Source organism: Ursus arctos, unplaced genomic scaffold, assembly GCF_023065955.2.
Source record: "Ursus arctos isolate Adak ecotype North America unplaced genomic scaffold, UrsArc2.0 scaffold_3, whole genome shotgun sequence".
NCBI classification, from domain to species: Eukaryota; Metazoa; Chordata; class Mammalia; order Carnivora; family Ursidae; genus Ursus; species Ursus arctos.
Genome location: NW_026622985.1, coordinates 79667804 through 79689605, shown reverse-complemented (window position 1 = coordinate 79689605; position 21802 = coordinate 79667804). Strand labels below are relative to the sequence as shown.

General features: G+C 58.8%; 3 protein-coding genes and 1 long non-coding RNA gene across 5 annotated transcripts in view; 1 reads left to right on the top strand and 3 right to left on the bottom strand.

Annotated features, from left to right (window-relative positions):
- Window positions 1–99: 99 nt before the first annotated feature.
- On the bottom strand, window positions 100–2186 carry SPMIP1 (sperm microtubule inner protein 1). The gene is made up of 2 exons (XM_026510828.3): window positions 1766–2186; window positions 100–209 (listed from the first exon to the last, which is right to left on the bottom strand). The coding sequence occupies exons 1-2, from the start codon at window positions 2184–2186 to the stop codon at window positions 100–102; spliced, it is 531 nt and encodes a 176-aa protein (XP_026366613.2).
- Window positions 2187–2745: 559 nt separating this feature from the next.
- On the bottom strand, window positions 2746–5327 carry ATP6V1F (ATPase H+ transporting V1 subunit F). The gene is made up of 2 exons (XM_026510833.4): window positions 5074–5327; window positions 2746–3223 (listed from the first exon to the last, which is right to left on the bottom strand). Exons 1-2 carry the CDS (start codon window positions 5229–5231, stop codon window positions 3022–3024), a joined length of 360 nt encoding a protein of 119 aa, XP_026366618.1. The 5' UTR covers window positions 5232–5327; the 3' UTR covers window positions 2746–3021.
- Window positions 5328–5499: 172 nt separating this feature from the next.
- Window positions 5500–9529, top strand: LOC113264000 (uncharacterized). Its single transcript, XR_003319494.3, has 2 exons — window positions 5500–5584; window positions 9238–9529. It is a non-coding gene; the product is annotated as an uncharacterized LOC113264000 (long non-coding RNA).
- FLNC (filamin C) overlaps window positions 9358–21802 on the bottom strand; it is a 27318-nt gene continuing 14873 nt past the window's right edge. The window contains exons 22-48 of one of the 2 annotated variants that reach the window (XM_026510721.4): window positions 21197–21370; window positions 20922–21084; window positions 20459–20619; window positions 19632–19799; window positions 19423–19546; window positions 18770–18926; window positions 18505–18694; window positions 18300–18323; window positions 17940–18187; window positions 17429–17509; window positions 17035–17134; window positions 16712–16852; window positions 16345–16473; window positions 16085–16258; window positions 15313–15474; window positions 14996–15199; window positions 14415–14567; window positions 14208–14330; window positions 13863–14102; window positions 13401–13670; window positions 13164–13301; window positions 12779–12894; window positions 12059–12191; window positions 11793–11969; window positions 11396–11614; window positions 10371–10580; window positions 9358–10249 (exon numbers count right to left, since the gene is read on the bottom strand). In XM_026510721.4, the coding sequence (XP_026366506.1) occupies window positions 10062–10249; window positions 10371–10580; window positions 11396–11614; window positions 11793–11969; window positions 12059–12191; window positions 12779–12894; window positions 13164–13301; window positions 13401–13670; window positions 13863–14102; window positions 14208–14330; window positions 14415–14567; window positions 14996–15199; window positions 15313–15474; window positions 16085–16258; window positions 16345–16473; window positions 16712–16852; window positions 17035–17134; window positions 17429–17509; window positions 17940–18187; window positions 18300–18323; window positions 18505–18694; window positions 18770–18926; window positions 19423–19546; window positions 19632–19799; window positions 20459–20619; window positions 20922–21084; window positions 21197–21370 (4367 nt within the window). In that variant the 3' untranslated portion in view covers window positions 9358–10061. The remainder of the gene's footprint in view (window positions 10250–10370; window positions 10581–11395; window positions 11615–11792; window positions 11970–12058; window positions 12192–12778; window positions 12895–13163; window positions 13302–13400; window positions 13671–13862; window positions 14103–14207; window positions 14331–14414; window positions 14568–14995; window positions 15200–15312; window positions 15475–16084; window positions 16259–16344; window positions 16474–16711; window positions 16853–17034; window positions 17135–17428; window positions 17510–17939; window positions 18188–18299; window positions 18324–18504; window positions 18695–18769; window positions 18927–19422; window positions 19547–19631; window positions 19800–20458; window positions 20620–20921; window positions 21085–21196; window positions 21371–21802) is intronic. The other variant, XM_026510729.4, reaches the window with a different exon arrangement.

Below are 21802 nucleotides of genomic sequence, written 5' to 3'. Positions count from 1 at the left end.
CCTGGGAGGCCGGACACACAGACACACGCAGCAGCTTCAGCGCCACCAGGAGGCGTGTTATTTCTTCTTCCCTTCCCTGAGTCCACTGCCTGGCCAATGTCAGAGAGCCAGGTCCTGAGGGTCAAGCAGTAAGAAGGCCCCATTCTTTCGGAAGAACGATTCAATGCGGCACATCTTACAGGAGACCAGTTCTTGCTTCACTGGGGGGCCTGCGAAAAGATGTCAGAAGCCAGGAATGGGTCCTGGGAAAGGGAACTTGCGGAGCATGGGAGCCCAGCCTACAGAGCCCTGGGAATCTGCCTGTATTGTACCCATTTTGGAAGCGTGAAGGAATAAAAGGTGCTTCTGAGGAACACTGGCTGGGGGTCCAGACCAGCAGTGAGGGCAGAACTGGTCAGTCTGCCATGTACCATTGTTTCCCCCGCCTCAGGCTCCTCCACAGACCAGGTGGTGGGACACCCAGCACTGCTTGTCACAGGGACAGACAGAGCTAGACGTCTCTGGGAGAGAGAGGGCTTCCTTCTACCTCCTGTTCTCCTGGGACTTGCTTCCTGCTTTTGTGGGAAAATTCCTCTTTTCCCTTTCCTTTAGGCCCCTGGGGAAAGTGGGGGAAATTTTTAGGCAAAACGTCAACTGTGTTTATCCCCAACCATCCACCTTTTCCGCCCAGGCACTCAAGCGTGGGGAGAAAAACCCATGACTGAGCAGCCTCGTTTGCAATTCATGACCACAAAGAGCAAGGGACACAGCATCACCCAGCAGTCCCGCAATACTCCCAGGCATGTTCCCTTTCCTAGGCCGTTAAACTCTGCACCTCCAACTACCACGGCCTCCCCCCTCTCCTCCCAGAGGATGACCTCGACTCTCAGCCTCGCAGAAAAAGCAGACTTGGTCCAGATGGAGAGCCTTCCCACCAACACCATCTCCCTACCCCTCTCTGTGCCCCCTGCCTCTCCTGTCAGATTCCAGCATCTGGAGCTCCCTGGGTGAGTTCACCCAACCTCAGGCTTTAAATAGCACCTACATTCTGATGACCCCCAAATCTGCATCTTCAGCTCGGACCTCACTCCGGAGGGGGACCTCCATACACAGCCACCTCGCTGGCTCCCCCAGCATGGCCGGGGCTGACCTGTCTTCACACACCCTCCAGTCCCGCTCCTCTCCACCTTCCTTGTCCGGGTGCTCGAGCCAAACGCCCGGGCTTCGCCACGGCCTTCTTTCCCCTTCTGTCATTCACTTCATCAGTAGGCTTCATTGATTTCTCCTCCAAAATGTAGCCTGAATCTCCCTCGGCTCTACTGCTAATCACCCGAGCCCAAGCCATCGTCCTCTCCCGCCAGGATGACTCAACATAGATGCAGACCTCAGCTGCCAGAGCTCTTTCTGGAAGAAGCCGTTACTTGCGGAATAGTACCCTAGCGGTACCATTCACCCACTTACAACCCTCCACGGCTGCTTCTCCCGCTGGGAATAAAATCCAAACTCCTGTTAGCTTCCAACTGTTGGGTCCTCAGAGAGGCCTTTCCTGACAGCCCAATCTAAAGCCTCACACGTCCCTTGCCCACCTCCCCCATCACTCCCTAGTCTCATCATGGAACTTGTCCTTCTCAGACGGGTCCTTTCTCTTATGTTTACGGCCTGGCCCCCCCACTGGAATGGACACCCCCATCCGTGTCTTGTGTGCCTAGTGCTGACAGCATGGCCTGGCTCAGGGCAGGGGCTCCGTGTTCGTGAGGTGAATAATTTCTGAGAGGTTGGGGCTCACCCAGCTGCCAGCCATATGTGAAGCTGGTGGTGATGGGGAAGACGTAGCGCATCTCTGGCATATCCAGTTTTCGGGTGCTGAGGTAGCGGTAGCGCCCCTGGAAGTCGTGGGAGATGCCTTCATACAGCAGGGCCCGGGTGGCAGGTGGGACCGGGTACATGTCTGACTGAATAGGAGTCTCCGGGGCAGGGCTGGGGGCCTTGGTAGGCACTGCTTTGGGGGCAGGTGGGGATGAGAGTGGGGCTTTGGGGTGCAGGGTGGGCAGTTTGAGGGGCAGGCGCGCTGCAGCCTTAGCCTTCTGCTTGGCCTTCACCATCGACCCATACTTGCGATGCCATTCACAGCGCAACATCTTCTCCCGCAGATATTCCTCCTTCCAGAAGTTCTGCCGCAGCGTATCCATGTTGAGTTGCCGCGACATGGTAGCAAGGGAAGGAGCGGTGCCAGGGTTGCCGCAGCTGAGGGGTAAGCAACAGCAGGCAGAGTCCTTCCGACAGCAGGGGGCTGCCACGGACAGTCACCTGGCAACCAAGCCTCACCTCACACAGGGCCAGGGTTCTACTTGCCATGCCTTTAGCAGACCTCACATGCCTTGATCCAGGGGCAACCTCAGGCCAGGGCCCACCGGCTGAGAACCTTGATCTCCAAACCTGTTGCAGGACCCAGGCTTGGTCCGTTATCACAGGCTTCTAGGTTTCCTGTGTTTCTGCTTCCACCCGTTGGGGTCAGGTCCCTTCCCAGCCCAAGAGAAACTGAAGTGGGGGGAGCCAAGGGCCTGGGCACAAGCTTCCTCGCACTCCTCCCGACCAGGGCTGGTCACTGTTGATTCAAAGAACCCATCCCTGAGTTACGACCTGCTGGCACCATCTTCCTGGTCCAGCTTTTCTATGCCTGTATCTTTGGCAGAACCTTTCCCAGCCCCGCCAATCTAATCCCAACGGCCTCATCCCATGCGAGTCCTTTGTAGCACCCAGCCTCAGTTTGGACAGAAACAAGAACGTCACTTTAATTTAACATCAACAATGACACTGTGTAACAGTACAGGGAAGAGGTAGTGGAGAGAAGACACTCAAGCTTCCTGTTCCCTAACGAGCCTTGACTTTAATGGCAGAGCCCCAGCAACCTGGAAGCACCTCAGCTAGCCTCTCAGTGGAGTGGGAAGGGGCAGCGGGCTGGAACTGGAAATCGGAGGCTCACAACTTAGAGAAGGGCCGATGGCAAGCCTGGGGAGAGGCTGCAAGGCTGTGGGGAGGGCCCTAGCGCAGGTCCTCGGCCGTGAACATGCCCCTGGCCCTGCGCAGGATGGAGTCCTTGGCGGCATCATAGGGGTGCTCCTTGGACGGGATCTCCAGGACGGCTGGAATGGAGCGCTGGTGGGCGTCGAGCGCATGCCGCACCATCTCTGCGATGTACTGGTTGATAAGGATAATGCCGATGTCATCCCGGTTTAGAAATTGCCTGTTGGGAGAGATGAGAAGGGATTCCAGGACAGCCCACTCAGAGGTGGTGAGGCTGGGCTGCAGAGGGGAATGGGCTTGACCCAGGAACTGCAGAGTTCAAGGGCAAAGGTTGCTTGCTAAACTCTCTCCATTCTAACCAGGATCAACTTCTTTCAAAAATCTAAGGGCCCTGGCTGTCAGGGTTGGCTTCTACCTTCCCTGCTTGGAAGGCCCCCAAGTGAACTGGTGCTGAAGATCAAGGCCCATGCTGGGATATTCTGTATACTGTGTTTGTGTGAAAAAAGAGAGAGGATAAGAATATGCATGTCTGTCCTTTTGTATGTACCTGAAGAAAAAGCAGAAAGGTAAATAAGCAGTTAAGTGCTTACAGGGGTGGAGAAGGGAGGTGATGAAGTGGAAAAAGACCGGGGTGGGGGGGTGGGAGTGAGACTTCTCAATGTGTATACCTTTTAAATATTAATTTGTAAACCACATGAATACTTTAACTTTTCAAAGGAAAACACTTTTTTTAAGGGGACTAATGGGACCACTAAAGGCTTTAAGGTCTGTGCTGATGAGGGTAGGGGATGGATCAGAGGGGAAGTATGGCATGAGTCAAGAATACAGCATAGGAGGAGGACAATCATACTTGCCCCAGAGAGAGAGCCTAGCACTGGGATCTCCCTTCCTTGTGATCACCCACGCATTAATTAAGTAAAATATTAAAAACTAATTTTCCTGAGCGCTTGCTCTGTGCCAGGCACTGGAGCAGGTTATACTTGAGGATCTCTGGGTCCCTTTGGATGGAAGCATGGGAAGTTCTTGGAGTAAAATCTGTCCTCCTCCCAAGACAACTTGGGTCACTTTACCAGAATGCTTACAGATCAGGCCAGTTCAGGGCCTATCATACCCCAGGCAGCGGGAACCAGTCTCAGCCCGCAGCTCAGGGCTGGACTGTGTAGGGGAAAACAGGTGAGTGTGGTTTGTCTCTGAGACTTGGCAACAGGGGCCTTAGAGAAGGGGTGAGAAAGCATAGGGGGCTGGCATTCTCAATTCAAGTCGCCAGGACACCTCCTCGATTAAGGGACATGCCTGCATTCACACTATGAAGCTACTATCACCCTTGACCCAGGGCAAGAAATGAGGACTTCAAATGCAAGGTCTTAGCAGAAGGTAGGATACGGTCCTGATATTCTGCTGGCTGAGTTCAGGACAATGGGAAATTCTAAGAGTGAGGTAACTGCACAAGCAAAGCGTGGACCCAGCTTAAGAGAGTTGGGCCTGGGTTCAAATCCCCTCTCCCTCTCTTCCAAATGGTGTGACTCTGGTGCTTTAATCTCTCTGAGCTTTAGTTTTCCCACTTGTAAATGGGAATAATAACTCCTACCTACAGGATGGTTGTGAGCCTCTAAGGAACATGAAAATGCAAGAAAGCCCGACCCCACTGCCTAGGTGTTCCGGTGAGTGTGTGGTTCCTTTAGGAGTCAATCCGCAAGAGGCGAGTGCTAGCAACGCTGGGGGTCTGCTCTACGGGTGAACGGGGGCGGAGCCGAGACAGGACCCTGGGGCACGTTGGGCCGAGGGGCGGCGCCCGTCACGAGCTCTGTTCCCCTTCTTTTCTGACACACAGTCATATGACAGATGAGCTCGTGGACCTGACATAGCCCGGGTTCTCCCAAGCCCCAAAAGAGAATTTGGAGCACAGAGGCCTCCTCCGGAAGGGCTGCCGGACCGACTTCCTTGACCCTCGACGTCGGCGGTCTGGAAGCCGAGCGCAGGCCCCACCCGCAGGGTCCCCGCACCGCCCCCTACTCCCCGCGCTCCCACCCAAGGCAGAGGGTCTCATTCAGGCCTCGCGGGCTACCGTACCGGAAAGTGTCTTCGATCTCATTGATGGTTGTATCCTTCTCCACCACCAGGAAATTAGGCTGGCGGTTCTTGTTAAGCTCCCCTATGCCGCCCAGCAGGAAGCCAGTCACCGTGTCCTCGTCTCCGATCACCGCAATTAGCTTCCCCCTCCCCGCCATTCTCGCAAGCAGGTCCGCGACAGCCCGAAGTCACGGAAGCCCCACCTCCGCAGTGCGCTGCCTTTTCGACCGCGCCTCCACCCCTTAGACATGCGCAGTTCAGCCCTCCGCCTCCCGGCACATGCGCATTAATAGTAAAACGGTCTCAATTTGAACACGCCTGCGCCATAAAGAGAGGCCCGAACCTGGGGACTACGATTCCCAGAAGTGCGCGCGGCACGACGGACCCACGCAAGCGCGTTCCATCGCTCATTCAATAACCTGTTGAGCCTCCTGCTGACAGATACCTAGACCTCAGAAGAGAAGATAGGGCTTCTGTTCTCCAGGGCGAGTTCCGGGTCTGTATCGTGCATGTAAGTATTTAACGATGGCACGCAGTTAACAGCTAGTATGTGTTTGTTTAGTAGACAAAAGATTGAACAAGTTAATGGTGACACTAGTGAGGTAGGGATTCAAGTGAACAGGCAGTTACAAAGCAATGCGTTAATTGCTAAAATGTGAGCGGGACGTGGGAGCACCCACTGAAGGGGTAACTAACCCACTGGGGGGAGGGCGTGCTCAAAGAAGATCGCCAGAAGGATTCAGGAGGTAGAAATAAGGACAGACAAGAGGGTGTTCTAGGCAAGAGGAACAGCATATGCAAAAGCTTAGTGATTGGAGAGCATAGGTGCCTTCAAGCTGAGTTAAAGAATCTGAAAGTTAGCCTGAGGACAAATTATCCTGAAGTCACTGGAAAATGATGTCGTGAGATTCATGTTTTAGAGAGAGCGCTGTCAGTTGCTGTGTGCAGAGGCAAGTAAGAGATAATGGTAGTCAGAACTCAGGTTGTGATAATGCGAATGTGGAGAAGGAGACGGGGTCAAGAGATATTTAGAGCAGAATGGACAAAACTGGTTTTCAGATTGGATGTGTTCGGGGAGTGAAGCAGAGACCCAGGTGACTCCCAGGCTTCTGGCCATTCCCACTAGGTTAATAGCAGTGACATTCCTGAGAGAGAGAGCTCTGTGAAATACAGACTGAAAGAGAAAGGTCCACTATTTCCTCCTCCATTTTAGCAAACAGACATGTGGTTTGTGAGTTTAGAGTGCTTGAGACGTCCAGATGGTCTCATCTAGTGGTTATTTGGTTGATAAGCTTGGGGTTTGGGCACACCTGGTTTGAATCTTGGCCCTGCTACTTAGAAGTATGATTTTAGATTTATCACCAAAATTCTTAAGGCCTCGAGTTCTTCAGATAGTAGTATGCCCACCCACTTGATAGGGCCGTTAGGATTAAGTGAGATAGAGCCCATACATGCTCAGTACCCAGGGCCATACTGTGGTTGGGGAAGAGCAGCGGGGCTGGACGTCTATAAACACGGGGTGGAAAGCAGGTGATGCGGAGGAGGAGGCCAGCAGGCCCTTCAGGAAAGTGCTCACACCTGGGGTGAGTGGGGAGGGAGGGTAGAGAATGAGGAAGGGTGTGTGTAGAAGCACCTGGTTTAGTGCCTGACACAGAATTGGCCCACAATGGTCGCAGGTGGTTGGGTACTTAAGCGAATGGATCGTGCCTTAGGTGGTTTTATCAGGCAGAGTAAGGAGCTGGGCACATTTATCACACACTCATTCATTCAGCCAGCGTTTATCAAATGTGGCCATGAGGAGGCTGAGGACACAAGATTGATAAAATATGATTTCTGTCCTCGAGGAGCTCCCTGCAGGATGGAGAGGAGGGCAAACATAAGAGAGGCCCTGGAGGGGTCTTATGGGATCAGGATTCAGAGCAAGGAGGGGGAAAGGGAAGAAGAAACTTAAAAAAAGAGCATGGAGGCAGATAGGCTACTTAGTAAAGAGACGAGGAGGGTGGTCTTCTCTGATTGACCCACCACTATGTGCTGAAATGTCCGGGGGCGGGTCTAGAATTGGGGGGTCAATTGAGTGAAATGCTTCTTTGCCCTGCTCTGGCTACTGAATTATTCACTTATTTGTCACACCTGTCTGTATTAGACCTTCCAGGGTCAGGGAGCTCAGGCTGGTGGGGGAGGAAGGTCTGTAGTTACAAAGTCACAGATCAGTGTGGTAATGCAGAGATGTGCCCTGGGGCAGTTTGGGTGCTGGGATGGGGGCAGATCCAGGAGGAACAGGGAGGGAGCCAGGAAGATGAGGGCGGGTGGAGAGGCAAGGGTGTTTGTTCCCAGGCACAGGCCCAAACTGCAGCATGTGTGCCCAGGAAGCTAGAAGCTGTAAAGTGGGGTTGGAGTAGAGGGTATGGTGGGGAGCGGGCACACTGTCTGACTCAGGACTTCTTGCATGAACAGGTGGGGGAAGCTGGTGTGTGAACTTAGGCCTAGGAGGCCTTGGTAGGAAGAGTAGACATTAGCCTGGAACGGGAAGGAGCTGCAGAATGGCCCTGAACCAGAGAGGGGCAAATTCCTTTAAATGTGAGCTGCTCATGCTGCAGTGTGAAGGGTGGGTTCGAGAGAACTGGCTGGGGCCAGGGAGGCTAGGGGGAGAGGCTGGCAGGCCAGGAAGATTAGTTAAGAAGATAGTGGTCCAGGGAGACTACTGGGCCAGGGAGGCTAAGTGACAAGGCTATAGGGCCGGGAAGACTAGTTCAGAGGCTGGCGACCAGGGAACTAAGAAAAGTGACTGGTAGGCCAGGGAAGCTAGTAAAAAAGCTCATGGGCCTGGGAAACCATTTAAGCATTGGTGGGACAGGGAATCTAGTTAAGAGCTTGGTGGGCCAGGGAGGCTAAGTGAAGAAGTAGATGAGCCAGGGACGCTAAGGGAAGAAGCCGGTGAGCCAAGGAGAATAGATAAGACGCTGGCAGGCCAGGAAGACTAGTTCAGAGGTTGGTGGCCAAGGAGGTCAAGTGAAGAGACTGGTGGGCCAGGGAAACTAGTAGTGATGCTGATGGGCCAAAGAGACTAGTTTAGAAGCTGGTGGGCCTGGGGGACTAGTTAAGAACCCAGCAGACGAGGGAGAGTAGTGAAGAGGCTGGCAGGCCAGGGAGACTAGTTAAAGGCAGGGAGGCTAAGGGAAGAGGCTATAGGCCAGGGAGGCTAGTTCAGTCATTAGTGGGTCAGTGAGGCTTAAGTGAAGAGGCTGGCAGGCCAGGGAGGCTAACTGAAAATGTTGGTTTTCCAGGGAGACTAGTTAAGAGGCTGATGGGCCAGGGAGGGTAAGTGAACAGGTTAGTTGGCCATGGAGACTAGGTAAGAATCTGGCGGGCCAGAGAGGCTAAGTCTGGAAGCTGGTGGGCCCAGAAGACTAGTTCAGAGGTTGGTAGCCAGGGAGGCCAAGTGAAGAGACTGATGGGCCAGGGAGGCCAAGGGAAGAGGCTGGTGGGTCAGGGAGGGTAAGCAAAGAGGCTGGTGGGCTACAGAAACTAGTTAAGATGCTGATGGGCCAAAATGTCTAGTTTAGAAGCTGGTGGGCCAGGTACTAGTAAAGAGGCTTGTGGGCCAAGGAGACTGATTAAGAGGCTGGTGAGCCAGGGAGACTAGTTAAGAGGCATGCCGGTAAGGGAGACTAGGAAGAGGCTGGTGGGCCAGGGAGGCTCAGGTAAGGGGCTGCTGGGAAGTTAAGTGAAAAGGCTGTAGGGTGAGGGAGGCTAGTTCAGAGGTTTGTGAGCCAGGGAGGCTGAATGAAGAGGCTGGCATAGAGGCCACGGATGCCACCTATGGAGGCTTGTGGGACAGGGAGACTAAGGGAAGAGCTCAAGCCAGGGTGACTGGTTAGGAGGCTGGTTCCGGTTGGGGCCCTGAGCGAGGTCAGAACTGCTGGGGCCAGAGCGGGCCAGAACAGGTCCAGATCTGAGCCTGGACTTAGCTGGATTGAAAGTTCCTGGGTTTGCATGGGGTTCCACCTGCTTGCTGGGTGAGGAACATTTCCTGCTTGAATCCGTGCTCACTCTTTTAAGGACCTAATTTGTTGAACATCTTTGAGATCAGGCTGAAGGGAAGCTGGCCTCCCAGCAGCCCCAGGGCAGTCTTCCAGAACAGTGTTCACCTCCCTCTCCCCCTAGGAGTCTGAGGACCAATCCTGAAGGTGCTGTCGCTGATTCCTTCAAGTATTCCACCACAACCCCAGACCTCCCCAGACAGATGGTGGCCACCCATAGAAAGCACGAGCACAACAGCCAAGCCTCTGCGAAAGGCCGCACTTTATTTGGAATTTTCCACGTAAGTGACTCCCAGCAGAGCCACATGGTATGTGCAAAAGTCCCCCTAGAAAGCTGGGCCTCGCAGTGTGTAAAAAAGGCCCCCCATGGGGCAGAGCTGTGCAACCGTAAAAAAAAAAAAAAGGAGCGAGAGAAAGCAGTCCTCCAGGAAGCCCGGCTGGGCAGCTAGAAGTCACCCGGGGCCAGGCCACGTGCCAGCGCTGCTGCTGGGTCTGGGTCTGTTTTCTCCTCCGATTGTGCTTTCTTCTCCAAGTCCTTAAGGCTCTGGGGTTGTGGCCACCAGAGGGGCCAGACACGGTCCTTAGCAGCAAGGCGGTCTGGCCGGCAGTGCGGTTTGAGGGTGACCTCTCTCTCACGCAGACACCCCCAAACACATGCTTCCCAGCTGGCCTCACCCCCACCAGAAAACTTGGGGCTTCCCTGACCCCCTCCCAACCCCCAGCCCGCCCTTGTGTCACATTCGAAGGGAGGAACGCTGCCCCGAGACAGGGAAGGCCCTCCAAGCCCTGGGGGCATGGCAGGGTGGAGAGGCTGTGCTGCCCGCTCCACACCCCAGGGTAGGTGTTCGTGGTCTGATTCTGCGCTGTGCATTAGGTGTGATACGTGTGTGTGTGTGCGCGCGCGCTGGCTGAGGCGGGGGCTGAGGCTGGGGGAGGCACTTCTGGGATTCAGGGCACGTTGACTTTGAAGGGGCTTCCGGGGACACTTTCGTCGCCCCACTTGACGATGAGGATGTAGTCCCCTTTCTCCTTGACGGTGTAGGTGACGTTGTATACCCGGTTCCCCATGTGCTTCACGTAGACCTCCTCACAGGGGGTCTTGGGCCCGTGCACGCCCACCATCATCATGTTGGTGCCTGGAGGGAGACAGAAGGCGCTGGCTCACCCCAGGGACCCGCAGGCCCTCGGCGCCCCCGCCCCCATGTCCCTGGGCACTTGCCCACCCGCGGAAACCCCCCGCTTCCTCCCTCAGCATGCCTGCTTTGCTGCAGTCCACAGTGAAGGAGTTCTTCTGGCCCACAAAGGCCTGGGACAGCCCTGGGCCCCGTGTCACCACCTTGCTGGCATCTGAGGAGAACTTCGGGATGGAGCTGTAGCTGGAGCCGCGGCTGGAGGACGACTTGGTCACGGTCTCCACCAGAACTGTGGAGGTTTCGTGAAGGCTGTGGCCTCCAGACAGCCGGGGACCTGAGGGACAGAGTGGGGTAAGCAGGAGCTGGGGGAGAGGCCTGCCCTCCCTAGGCCGCAGGCGCTCGGCCCCGCAGCGACAGCCCTGTGGGCCACGTCCCTTCCCCCACTGCGGCACCCGGCGTTCCCAGCGAGCCTGGCTGCGTGCACACGCTCTAGCTCGTCCTGAGGTCCTGGCCTCCGATGGCTCCAGCCCTCGCCTGGCTTGGTCTGGGAACTCAAGTCACAGGGTAAGAGTCTTGCTTTAAAAAGAACACATTCCGGGGCGCCTGGGTGGCACAGCGGTTAAGCGTCTGCCTTCGGCTCAGGGCGTGATCCCGGCGTTGTGGGATCGAGCCCCACATCAGGCTCCTCCGCTATGAGCCTGCTTCTTCCTCTCCCACTCCCCCTGCTGTGTTCCCTCTCTCACTGGCTATATCTATCTCTGTCCAATAAATAAATAAAATCTTTTAAAAAAATAAATAAAAAGAACACATTCCAACTAATCCTTCACACGGCTTCCAAAAGGAAAGCTTGCTAAATATTAACTGAGCTTTGTCTTCTAGGAGGCCAGAAACATGGAAGCCAGGAGGGCAGAAAGTTAAGCTAAAGCTTGGGAGCCACTGCAGGGAAAAGATTAATAAGTGACGGACAAGAGGAAGGATTTGTCAAGAATGATTCTCCATGGCTGCACAGATGGTGTGCTGTGTGTGGCCTGCCCACCTTGTTCCTGGTAAGTTGCCCGGGGTTTCTGGGTCAGACTGTGACCCAATGTGAACGGCCACTGAAGTCATCCAGGCTGGGCTGGAGGGATGCCCCCCACCCGGAGCACTCACCTGTGACTTTGGCCTTGAAGGGGCTGCCCACGATGTGCTGGGGGCCACCGTACTTGATAGCAATGAGGTAGTTGCCGGGGGCCATGGGAGTGTAAGTGACCACATGGCCCTCAGGACACTCCCGACAGTCCAGCTGCACCTTGGAGGGGCCATCGATGGTGACAGACAAGGCCCCTGAGCCCGCGTTCAGGGTGTTGACAATGAACTCTGATGACACGCCTGGGGGTGGGAGGTAGCACGGCTGTAGGCAGGAAGGGCTCGGGGCCCAGACGTGGGCCGGGCCGCAGGCTCCCACGGCAGACCTCTGCAGGGACTCAGCCCTCCAGGTCAGGGCACGACAGGACCAGACACTGAGCACCCCAATATCCAACCCTTCTCCCCAGCTCTAGGCACTCACCAGTAGTGCCCCCCTCAAGCCCAGGACCATAAGCTGACACCAAGCCTGGGTCCCCAGCCTGGCTCTGCTCCCCAACGCGAATCTTGAAGGGACTGCCAGGGATGTGGGCACCGTTGAACTTGACATCAATAGAGTGGACGCCATTCTCGTGGGGGATGAAGCGGATGGTGTGCTTGTCTGTGGGGCAGAGGGTTGGTGAGTGAGCCTTTGTTCTTCCCCTCCCCCAGAAGGGCTGGCATGGGTGGGCAAGGCTAGGGCCAGCTTACCGCTGTCCAGCTCGGAGACGTAGCACTCCTCCACGGCGCCCGAGGGCGTGTGCACTCGTGCATCGATCACGCCCCGAGCACCATTCAGCTGCACTGCAAAGGACGCCGGCTGGTTCACCTTGAGCCCCGTCTCCTGCGGAGGCCACAGAGGGTACTCAGACTCCAAGGGGGACGGTCTGGAGCACTGCTCTCACAGCCTGCCTAGCCTGGAGCCTCCCAGCCCCAGCCTGGCCCAGCTCAGGGAGGTGGTCATCAAGGCTCTGGGAAGTGGGAGGCAGGGGCTGGGCCTGTGACCTTGGCATCCACCTGGCTATGCTGGGAGCGGTGGGGGATGAGAGGACGTCCCCTGTCCTCGCTGGGGAGGTAAGACTCACACTGTAAAGCAGGCCAGTGCTTGACCAAGCTGTATGGCCCAGAGGCCCAGATGAGGAGGGAAGAGTGTGGCCGAGACTGGCCTGGGGGTGGGGGGGCTCACTGGAGAAGGTGGGTCAATGGGAAGGACTAGAAGAAGCACAAGGAGGCCAGTTGGGGATGAGAGTGTGTGAAGATGACCCTGGGGTGAGGCATGGCGCCCCCTGCTGTACGGATGCTAGGAGGGAGGGGGACTTGTGCTGACTGTCCCTTCCAAGGTCATTGCTAAGCCCCTGGACACAGGGACCTCCCTTCAACTCCTGCCCGGGTCTTAGGATGGCAGAGGGGCCTATCCCTGGGCACACATACCTGGAGGCTGGTGACGGTGAGGCGGCGAGCGTCATCGGAGAGAGAGGCCACAGGAACCACAAAGGGGCTGTCTGGTATGTGCTCGTCATTGAACTTGATGGAGACCTCATAATCACCTGGGGAGGGAAGCCTGGTCAGCACAGGCCCCTGAATGGGAGATGGGGGGGTGGAACCACCTCATCCCGGGACAGGCTCCTTGGGTCAGGGCTCAGGTCTGGAGAGACATCCCCAGGGGTGTGGGGTGGAGGGAGATGGGGCAAAGGAAGAGCAGGGGCCCAGGTGAAGGGGGAGTTCTGAAGCCCATCTCCCTGCTCTGGTCAGCAAGCAGAAGCCCCGTCTGAAAGGTCAGGCAGGCCCAGCCTCCACTTCCATCCTGGACGCCTACCTGGTTCCTGGACAACATAGGAGACCCCACAGGAGCCATCTTTTCGGTCCTCAAATGCAATCTCCGCCTTGCTGGGACCCTCCACAGCAATGGACAGGCCCCCGGCACCTGCTTCTCGGGTCCAAATGCTGAACTCAGCTGGGGACAGGGAAGCAGGGCAGAGGCCGCTCGTTAGCACCACTGCCCCTCCCCTGGCTGCCCTGCCGCCACCCCCCTCGCCTGGCCCCTGCCCCTCACCTGGCACGCCGGCCACCCCTCTCTCGAGTCCTGTGCCTCCAGCCCTCACTTTGTGGGCTCCACCTTCTCCAAGTGGCCCCACAGTGAACTGAAAGGGGCTGCCAGGTACATGCTGGCCGCGGTACTTGACAGTGACCGTGTGGGGCCCCATCTCCTGGGGCACGAAACGCACGCTGTACGCACTGTCTTCTCCCTCGACAATCTCTGCGGCTTCCATCTTGCCCGATGGGCTGGTCACCTGTGCGGTCATGTCCTGAGAACTGGCCTCACCTGTAGGCAGTGGGGAGTGTTAGGTTGACACTGGGCTGCTGCCAGCCTTGGACCTTCCCTCCCTCCGCAGTTAAACCTCTTCCTCTGTCCAGAACACCTCCGGCCAACTGCCCGTGCCCTCCCCGTCCTGTCCCAGAGGACGGGAGGCCCCGCTTCCCTGGGAGGCCCCTGGCCCCGCACGGCCGTGCTTACCCTCCTGCCGCGTGATGCTGCCGAAGGAGCCCAGCCGCTCCCGGCCCAGGAAGTCCCCGAAGACGGCGGGAAAGGGGTCTCCACCGACCTGGGTGGACTCCTCCACCCGCACCTCGCGCTTGGTCTCCCCGCCCCGCGTCTTGCTGATCTCCGTGCGCTCCGTGCGGGTGTACGTGTGGCTGCTGCGGGTGAAGGTCCGCGTCAGGCGCTCCTGGGCGGACACCATCTGGAACCAGTTCCCTGGGGGACGTGAAGCAGCACAGGTGAGTGACCAGGACTATGCGGGGGGGGGGGGGGGCTGTGGGCCCGGAGCCCCCCCCCGCCCCCCACTCTCCGGGTTCGCACCTGGGATCTTGAGGTTGAGGTCACAGGTGCTGCCGATGGTGGCGATGGAAGGCGCCTGTCTGCGCCGGGTGATGCTTTCCTTCATGCGGCCTTCGCCCGTCACCTTCACGGTGAAGGGGCTTCCTGGAAGGGGAGAAGGGGGCCATCAGGGCGCTCCCGCCACTGGCCTCGCCGCCTCTCCCGGCCCAGCCGTGGCCCAGAGCTTACCGGGCACGTGCTTGTCAGCAAATTTGATGTTGATGATGTAGGTGCCGGGCTCAGTGGGGCAGTAGGTGACTTTGCACGTGCCGTCCTCCATGTCCTCACAGTTGATGTCCACCTTGCTAGGGCCTTCGATACTCAGTCCCAGGCCCCCATAACCTGGCAGGAAACCAAGGACGCCTCTCCCTCAGGCCCTGCCACTCTGCTGTCCCCTCCCCACATGACGGGCTCTGTCTGGAACAGGCGCCCAGCATGTATAATAACCACTAGCAAGAAGGGATAAGCCAGGCACCGAACCCGGGGGCCGGGGATGGGGCAGTGTGGAAAATTCCCTCAGGTGGGCCTCTTAGGTTCCAGTGAGTGAGGGAGAGTCAGCAACTCAGGACAGCTGGGCTTTCTCTTAAATTGGAGAGAAGTGACACGGAGTGTGCACTACCCCCCCCAGACGGACCCCAGAATGTGATCCCCCCCAAGACTGGGCCAGGAAGTTCAGGGAGGAGGAGATGACCAAGGGGCACGGGGCAGGAAAGTTCACATTCTCATTAGCAGCACCAGCGGAAACGGGGGCTCCCTGGGGCAAGAAGCACCTGCATTGCGAGTGTCCACGATGAACTCCGCCACCTGGAAGGTTTGTCCCTCGGACAGGCCCTTGCCCCAGACGCGCACCTTGCTGGCGTCCCCGATCTCCGACGGCCCCACCAGGATCTTGAAGGGGCTGTTGGTGACGTGCTTGCCACTCTTGCGCACGCTTACCACGTGCTCCCCAACTTCCTTGGGGGTGAAGGAGATGCCTGTGGAGAGGGGGTGGTCAGGCAGGGGGCCCTGGGCCTGGCAGAGCCCCCCCTTCCCGACTCCTGTGAGGCCGCCTTCCTCCCTCGCTCCCTCGCCAGGGCCCCGCCCTCACCAATGTGGCGGTTCGGCAGGCGCTTTAACAGGCAGGGCTCCTCGTTGCCCGAGGGCGCCCGGATGCTGGCGGTCAGCAGGCTCAGGTCACTCTCGGTGATCTTCAGTGACACGTCCGTGGAGGTGCCCACATTCAGCTGTGATGTGCGCATGGAGTCATCACCTGGTGGGGGAGTTTGATGTGTCAGACGGTCAGGATTCCAGGCAGGCCGTGTCCTCGTGGGGCTCAGGAGACCTCCTAGCAGACCCCGCTGGACTCAAGCGCTGGGACCACTCAAAGGGCAGAGAGGCCCGAGGCCCACGAGAGCATGGTCCTCAGTCACATATTGGCCGCCAAAGATTACAGGTGGGCCCAGTAGCCCAGCTGCCCCGTGGGTGCCTCAGGCCTGAATGGGCTCAATCCCTGATCTGTGTATTTTAGTTGCAAGTCACATGGTTTCGTGGAGCCAAAACACTAGACTGGAGTAGACGTCCCAACCCCTTACCTGCCATGTGGCTCTGATCACGTTGCTTAGCCTCTCTGGGCCTACTGATCTACCAAAAGAGCTTATCGGTACCCTAACTTCACGAGTTACTGCAGTGACTGCATGAGGTGATATGTTTGAAACATGGGGGTAGCTGGAGCCCCCTCACCTGCTCTAGGGAATGGAGTGTTGCTTGTATATGTCCAAAGATGATCCCTTTCACCCAGAGGGGCCCACCACCCTAATGCCCCGGGTTACTCGGACATGCTTGTGCTGGGGCTTGTACTGTAGGCTCGGGTGCCCCCCCACCTGTGATCTTGGCTGTGAAGGGGCTCCCCGGGATGTGCTTGTCATCAAAGCGCACGATGATGCTGTAGTCTCCGGGCGCCGTGGGCAGGTAGGACACGGTGCAGGTGCCATCCTTGTTATCCTTGCAGGTGATCTCGGCCTTGGATGGGCCCTCCACGGCCAGGGACAGACCCCCTGGAGGGGGATGGGGGCTGAGATCAGAGGTCCTGCCCTCAGCCCTGCACCTGGCCTCCCAGCCCTCTGCCTACAGCTCCCCTCACCTTCCCCAGCGTCCTTGGTGACAATGGTGAAGGTGGCCGGCTTGTTGACCATGCCGTGGCTCAGGCCTGGCCCATAGGCACTGACGTGGCGGCTATTGATGGCGTCCACGTAGAACTGCAGGGGGCTTCCTGAAGGAGACAGACAGAGGGACTGTCAGCAGTGCGGACGGGAGCTTCCTGAGCCCACCACGGCTCCCTGTCCGTTCCCGCAGCTTCCCTGTCTGTGGTGGGGGCCTGACTGATGGATGTCTGGCTCCCCAGGGGCTGGCATGGTGTCTGCATACAGCTGGTGCTCAATGAGGAGTTGCTGAAAGAAGGCGGGCAAGAACGAAGCCCAGTGGGCCCCTCCCGGCCCGGCCCGACTTACCGGGGATGTGGTTGCCGTCGTACTTGATCCCCATGTGGTGCAGGCCTTTCTCAGTGGGCGCGTACCTCACCGTGATGGTGCCGTCCTTGTTGTCGGTGATGTTGGGCCGGGCCGTCTTCCCGGAGGGCATCCGAACCTCCCCTGGGGGTAGCAGAGTTAGGTAGGGGACCCTGTGTTTTCCTGGCACGGCCCACCCCTCTCCTGCCGCCACAGGCCCTGGGACACAGCCCGGAGCAGTGAGATGAAGCCCGCACTGGGACCTGGAAGAGGCTGTTCCCCCTCCCTTGCTCAGCCCTCCTGCCTCAGGGCCCCAGGACCGGTACCTGTGAGTTCTCCTTTCTGCACGGTGAAGGGGATGACCAGGTTGAAGGGCCTCAGCATGGACTCCATGGGCTCTGCGGGTACCACTGGCTCCTCTGTGGCCTGTGGCAGGGGAGAGGAACAGTCATCAGCTGGGGAAGGTATGGGGAGCTTGGCCTGAGTCCCGACAGAAGTCCGAGAAAGTGAGGAAAGAAAAGATGGTTCACGGTGAAATCAGAGCGGCAGGAGAGGCGTGGCAACTGCAAGAGAAGAGGGGCCCCATCTGCCCAGCCTCGCGCCCACCTGCTCCCCAAGGTAGCCCCCAAACCATGCCCCAGCCCTGGCACTGAGGACGAGAGGAAGAAATGAAGGAGCAAGAGGAGGGCGAGGCGTGGCCCAGGTGGGAGGCAGCAGTACCCAGTGCGTAGGGTAGGTGCTGGGCCGACGCAGCTGCGGCATGTCAGACGGCTCCTCCCCGTGGGCCATGGGGTCACACGCCTGGGAGGCAAGGCACGGAGAGCACAGCTTGTGGCAGGCCAGTTCCTGCCAGCCCAGGTGCTCAGGAGCGGACTCCGAGAAGGGCCCAGGACCTGAGGTCTTGGGCTGCCCTGGGGCAGGATGGCTATCTTGGGAGCTTTACCCTCTGGAGGGCTTCATGGTCCCACAGGGCCACCTTGGGGGGATGTCTAGGGACTGTGGGCCTGAGGGTCGGAGAACTGCATGGCCAGCTTCCCCAGAGAGAGCTGTCCGACCACCGGAGAGGCCAGAAACAAGGGCTGTGCTCAACTCCCACTGTGGGAAGCCAGAGGCTTGACCCCAGGACACTCTGGGCCCAGAATCCATCAGACATGGGGACGGGTTCTGGGATTCCTTGCTGCTGCTAACAGGGCCCGTCTCCCCAGCCACTGTCCAGGGCCTCGGAGCTTACCAGCACGTGGAAGGGGCTGTTGGGGATGTGCTCGCCTCCAAAGCGGATGGTGATGACGTACTTGCCCGGCTCGGGCGCCGTGTAGTAGATGTCAAAGGTACCGTCGTGGTTCTCAACCACGTCCACGTCGAGCTCTGCCCCGTCCGGCGTGGACACTGTGCATGTCACCTTGCCCTTGCCTGCTGCCTTGGCATCCACCGTGATCACGGTCTCCTCCCCGATCTGGATGCGGGGTCCCAGGCAGGCACCTGCCACCCGGAAGAGCCAGGTTGAGGGTCTGTGGGGGCTGTGCCCAGTCCCGCTCCATTCCCAGCTGCCCTCACCACCTCAGCCCACAGCAAGAAGAGAAAGGGCACTCACCCAGGCCATGGCCTCCAATGGACACTGGAAACAGAGAAGAGCGTGAGGCCACACAGCCGTGGGGAGGGGGAGGGGAGGGGGGATGGGGGCAGGGGAGGTGGGCTTTCTGACTGGCAGCCCCCTAGGGACTGGGCCAGGGACCTGGAAGAGCTGGGAGGGGTCCTCGACGGTGAGCAGGGGCAGAGGATGTGGGGTGCACGCCCACCTGTGACAAGACACTTGCTGGCATCCCCCGTGGGCAGGGCGTGGATGCGGAAGGGCGAGTAGGGGATCTCGTCGCCACCATACTTGATGGTGATGGTGTACCGGCCACTCATGTCTGGCAGGTAGGACACGGTGTATGTGCCATCCCCGTTGTCTCGGATGTTGGCCTTCTTGGGCTTTCCCTCAGGGTCCTGGGAGAGAAGCTGAGGTCAGGGCCTGCCTGTGCCCAAACCCTGCCCGGGGAGATGGGCTCCACCTGGACTCACCAGGATCTGGACGGTGAGCAAACCCTCACCAGCATCCCGGGCATCAATGGTGAATTCCACGGGCAGACTGGCGGGGATGCCAGAGGCGTTGAGGCCGGGGCCACTGGCCCGCACCTTGCTGGCATCGTGGGCAGGAAGCACCTTGATCTTGAAGGGGCTTGAGGGGCAGAAAGGATGGACAGTTGGCTGGGGGTCTGGGGGGAGTCCTCCCCACAGACGTAAGGAGGGAGGATGCTGTGGGGCAGGGAGGAGGGAACAGACCGCATCCTGAGGTTTGTGGGAGGATTACTCGAGGACGCCCGGAATGGACCCTGAGCATTTCTGCGTTCCCCAGGAAGACGCTTTGGTTGGTTTAAAGAGGAGGGTGCGGGATGGTGCGGAAGGGTGCCCTCCCCCCACCTGCCTTTTCCCAAGGCGCTAGTGTTGTAGCCACATGGTGAGAAAGCCCGGCCCAAGGACAGCCCTGGGGGCTGTGCTGCCTCTTTGTGGCCAAGGAAGGCTAAGGAAGAGCAGGCTGGGGTGGCTGAGACCAAGAGCAGATGAGGCCAAGACAGGTGGAAGGGGCACCCGAGGGCCCTGGCAGTGGCCTGCAGGTGTGGCCCAGGGAAGCGTGCCCCACAGCTCGGCCACGGGAGCCCCAGGGTAGTTCTCACCTGCGCGGCACCTCCTGGTCGGCGTACTTGACAGCTACCGTGTAGGGCCCATCGGTGGCCGGGGTGTAGTGGACAGTGTGGGTGCCACCTCCATTGTCCAGCACCTCCACGGGCTCAGCCACACCTGGGAAAGGGGGGCGGGCTCAGCAGAGCCTCCTGGCGCCCCGTCCTCCTGCCCCCCCTCCTGCCCTGCCCCAGACATTCTGTACCTGTGGGACCCAGCACGGCCACGTGCAGCGGGGCCCGGCCGGCTTGGCTGCAGTCCACTGTGAAGGTCTGGGGCACCCGGGCCCTGACACCGGCCCCCAGCCCTGGCCCTGAGCACTTCACCTTCCCAGGGTCCACCACATCCTTCACAGGCACCCGGAACGGGCTCCCTGCAAGGAGAAGGACATCAGCCCCTACCCACCTGCCTGGGAAGATCTCGGACACTGAGGAGGCAGGGAAAAGGAGGTCTTCCCTGCCCCTGAAATGCCCCAGGGAGGCCAGACCGCATGCAAATGCTGAAGAACTTGCTAAGAAAGGTAAACAGGGAGAGATAAACTTGGCTGAAGACCAAGGCTGGGCAAACCTCCCATGTTGGGCCACAGGCCTGAAGAAGTCCTTCCTAAATAAAATGCTAAAAACGGGTTTTTTAAAAATAAAGTCCACTTTTGATGGTGTGAAATTAGAAACGCTGAGGAAACGTCCAGTTTCAGCATGCCCAAGCCCTGCCATCACGGCAGACGGGACCCTCACAAGCAGCTCAGCCCTGCAGGGGAGCGGGGAGCTCTTTGCAGACAGAGAAGGCGTGAGTGGCTCCCCTCGCTAAGCCAGTGACAGTGGCCTGGGCTGTATCTGAGTGACCAGACCCAGGAGCTCCGATGCTCCAGGCAAGGGGCCAGGACGCCAGCTCTGGGAAGGAACTGGAGGGGCTGTCGGGTCAACAGCAAGCCCCGCCCTGCCTCTCAGCCACGGCCTCTGCCCCCGCAACTGCCCCACAGCCTCACCCCTGCCTCCCAAGCCACCTGCGCCACGTGCCATCCCCCAGACACACCTGGGATGGGCCGCCCCCCAAAGGTGATGTTGACATCGTAGTCCCCGGCTGTGAAGGGGATGTACTCCACGGTACAGCTGCCATCTTTGTTGTCCTTGCAGGACATCTTGGCTTCCGAGGGGCCCTCAATGGCTAGGCCTAGGCCTCCAGTGCCAGCTCCCCTGCAAGGTGACAGCCTCATCAGCTCTGCTGGTGCCAGCGAGTGTGGAGAGGGAAGAGTGGCTGAATGGGGCGGGCAGAGGAAGGAGGGCAGGCTGCCAGGGGCCCAGCTGAGGAGGGATGAGCTACAGGTTGATCTGAAACACCAGGGGTAGGTTTGCTCCTGAGTCCCCCTGGGGAGGGGAGGGGAGGGGAGGAGAAGGGATGAGATGAGGCAGGCACAGAAGGGCAAAGGAGAAGGGCAAGGGGTTGGGATCAGGGTGGCCACAGCCTCAGTGTCCACATTAGGAAAGGAGTTGGATACCTGGTCTCCACGGTGAAGTGGTTGGCCTTGTTGACCAAGCCGCCCTCCAGGCCTGGCCCAAAGGCCCGCACGCGGCTGGGGTCACAGCCCTCCGTCACGCCCACTCGGAAGGGGCTCTTGGGCACAGCTACCTCATCGTACAGCACCTCCACCAGATGCACGCCTGGAAGCCGGCCACACAGAGCGAGTCAGGGGGTGCGCGGCCCCCCAGCACCGCACCTGCCCCGAGCGCGGCGATCCGCTCCCCACCCTCCTGCACTCAGCCAGGCCCTCACCCTCCTCGTAGGCTGTGTACTGCACTCGGTAGGTGCCATCCCCGTTATCCGTCACGTAGGTGTCCGTCTTCGCACCCGAGGGGTTGAGCACACGCGCTGTCACGTGGTTCCCACCTGTGGCCGTTAGGGATCTCGCATCCACAGTGAACTCGGTGGTCACCTCCCGCAGGACACCTGGAGCCCAGGAGAGGAGCACTCCGTGTGGGGCTGGGGCAGCCTTCCCATAGTCACTCATGCCTCCACCCTCCCCAAGTCTCAGCCTAGTCCTCCTATCCACCTGCTACTCCCCAGCCTGAGCCCAGCCCCCCTCCGCACCCCGGTGCACTCCAGGCCCGTCTCCCACAGCCTCTGCTTTATCCCGTTCACTCAGATGCCCCACAGCCTCAAGGGTGGGCCTGGGTCTTCTGTCTCCCTCTAGCTTTCATCCCCGTGCCTAGCCAGCCGCTCATGTTTACTGAACCGAGCGGAACGGTCTCCTGCCCGTCTGCCCCAAAGCTTTCCCTCTGTACTCGCGACAGCGGGGGTCGTGGCTTTTTCAGGTCAGGGACATGATCTGAGAGAGCTAGGATCTGCCCAGAAAGATGCCCAGAGGCAGACACGGTTTTC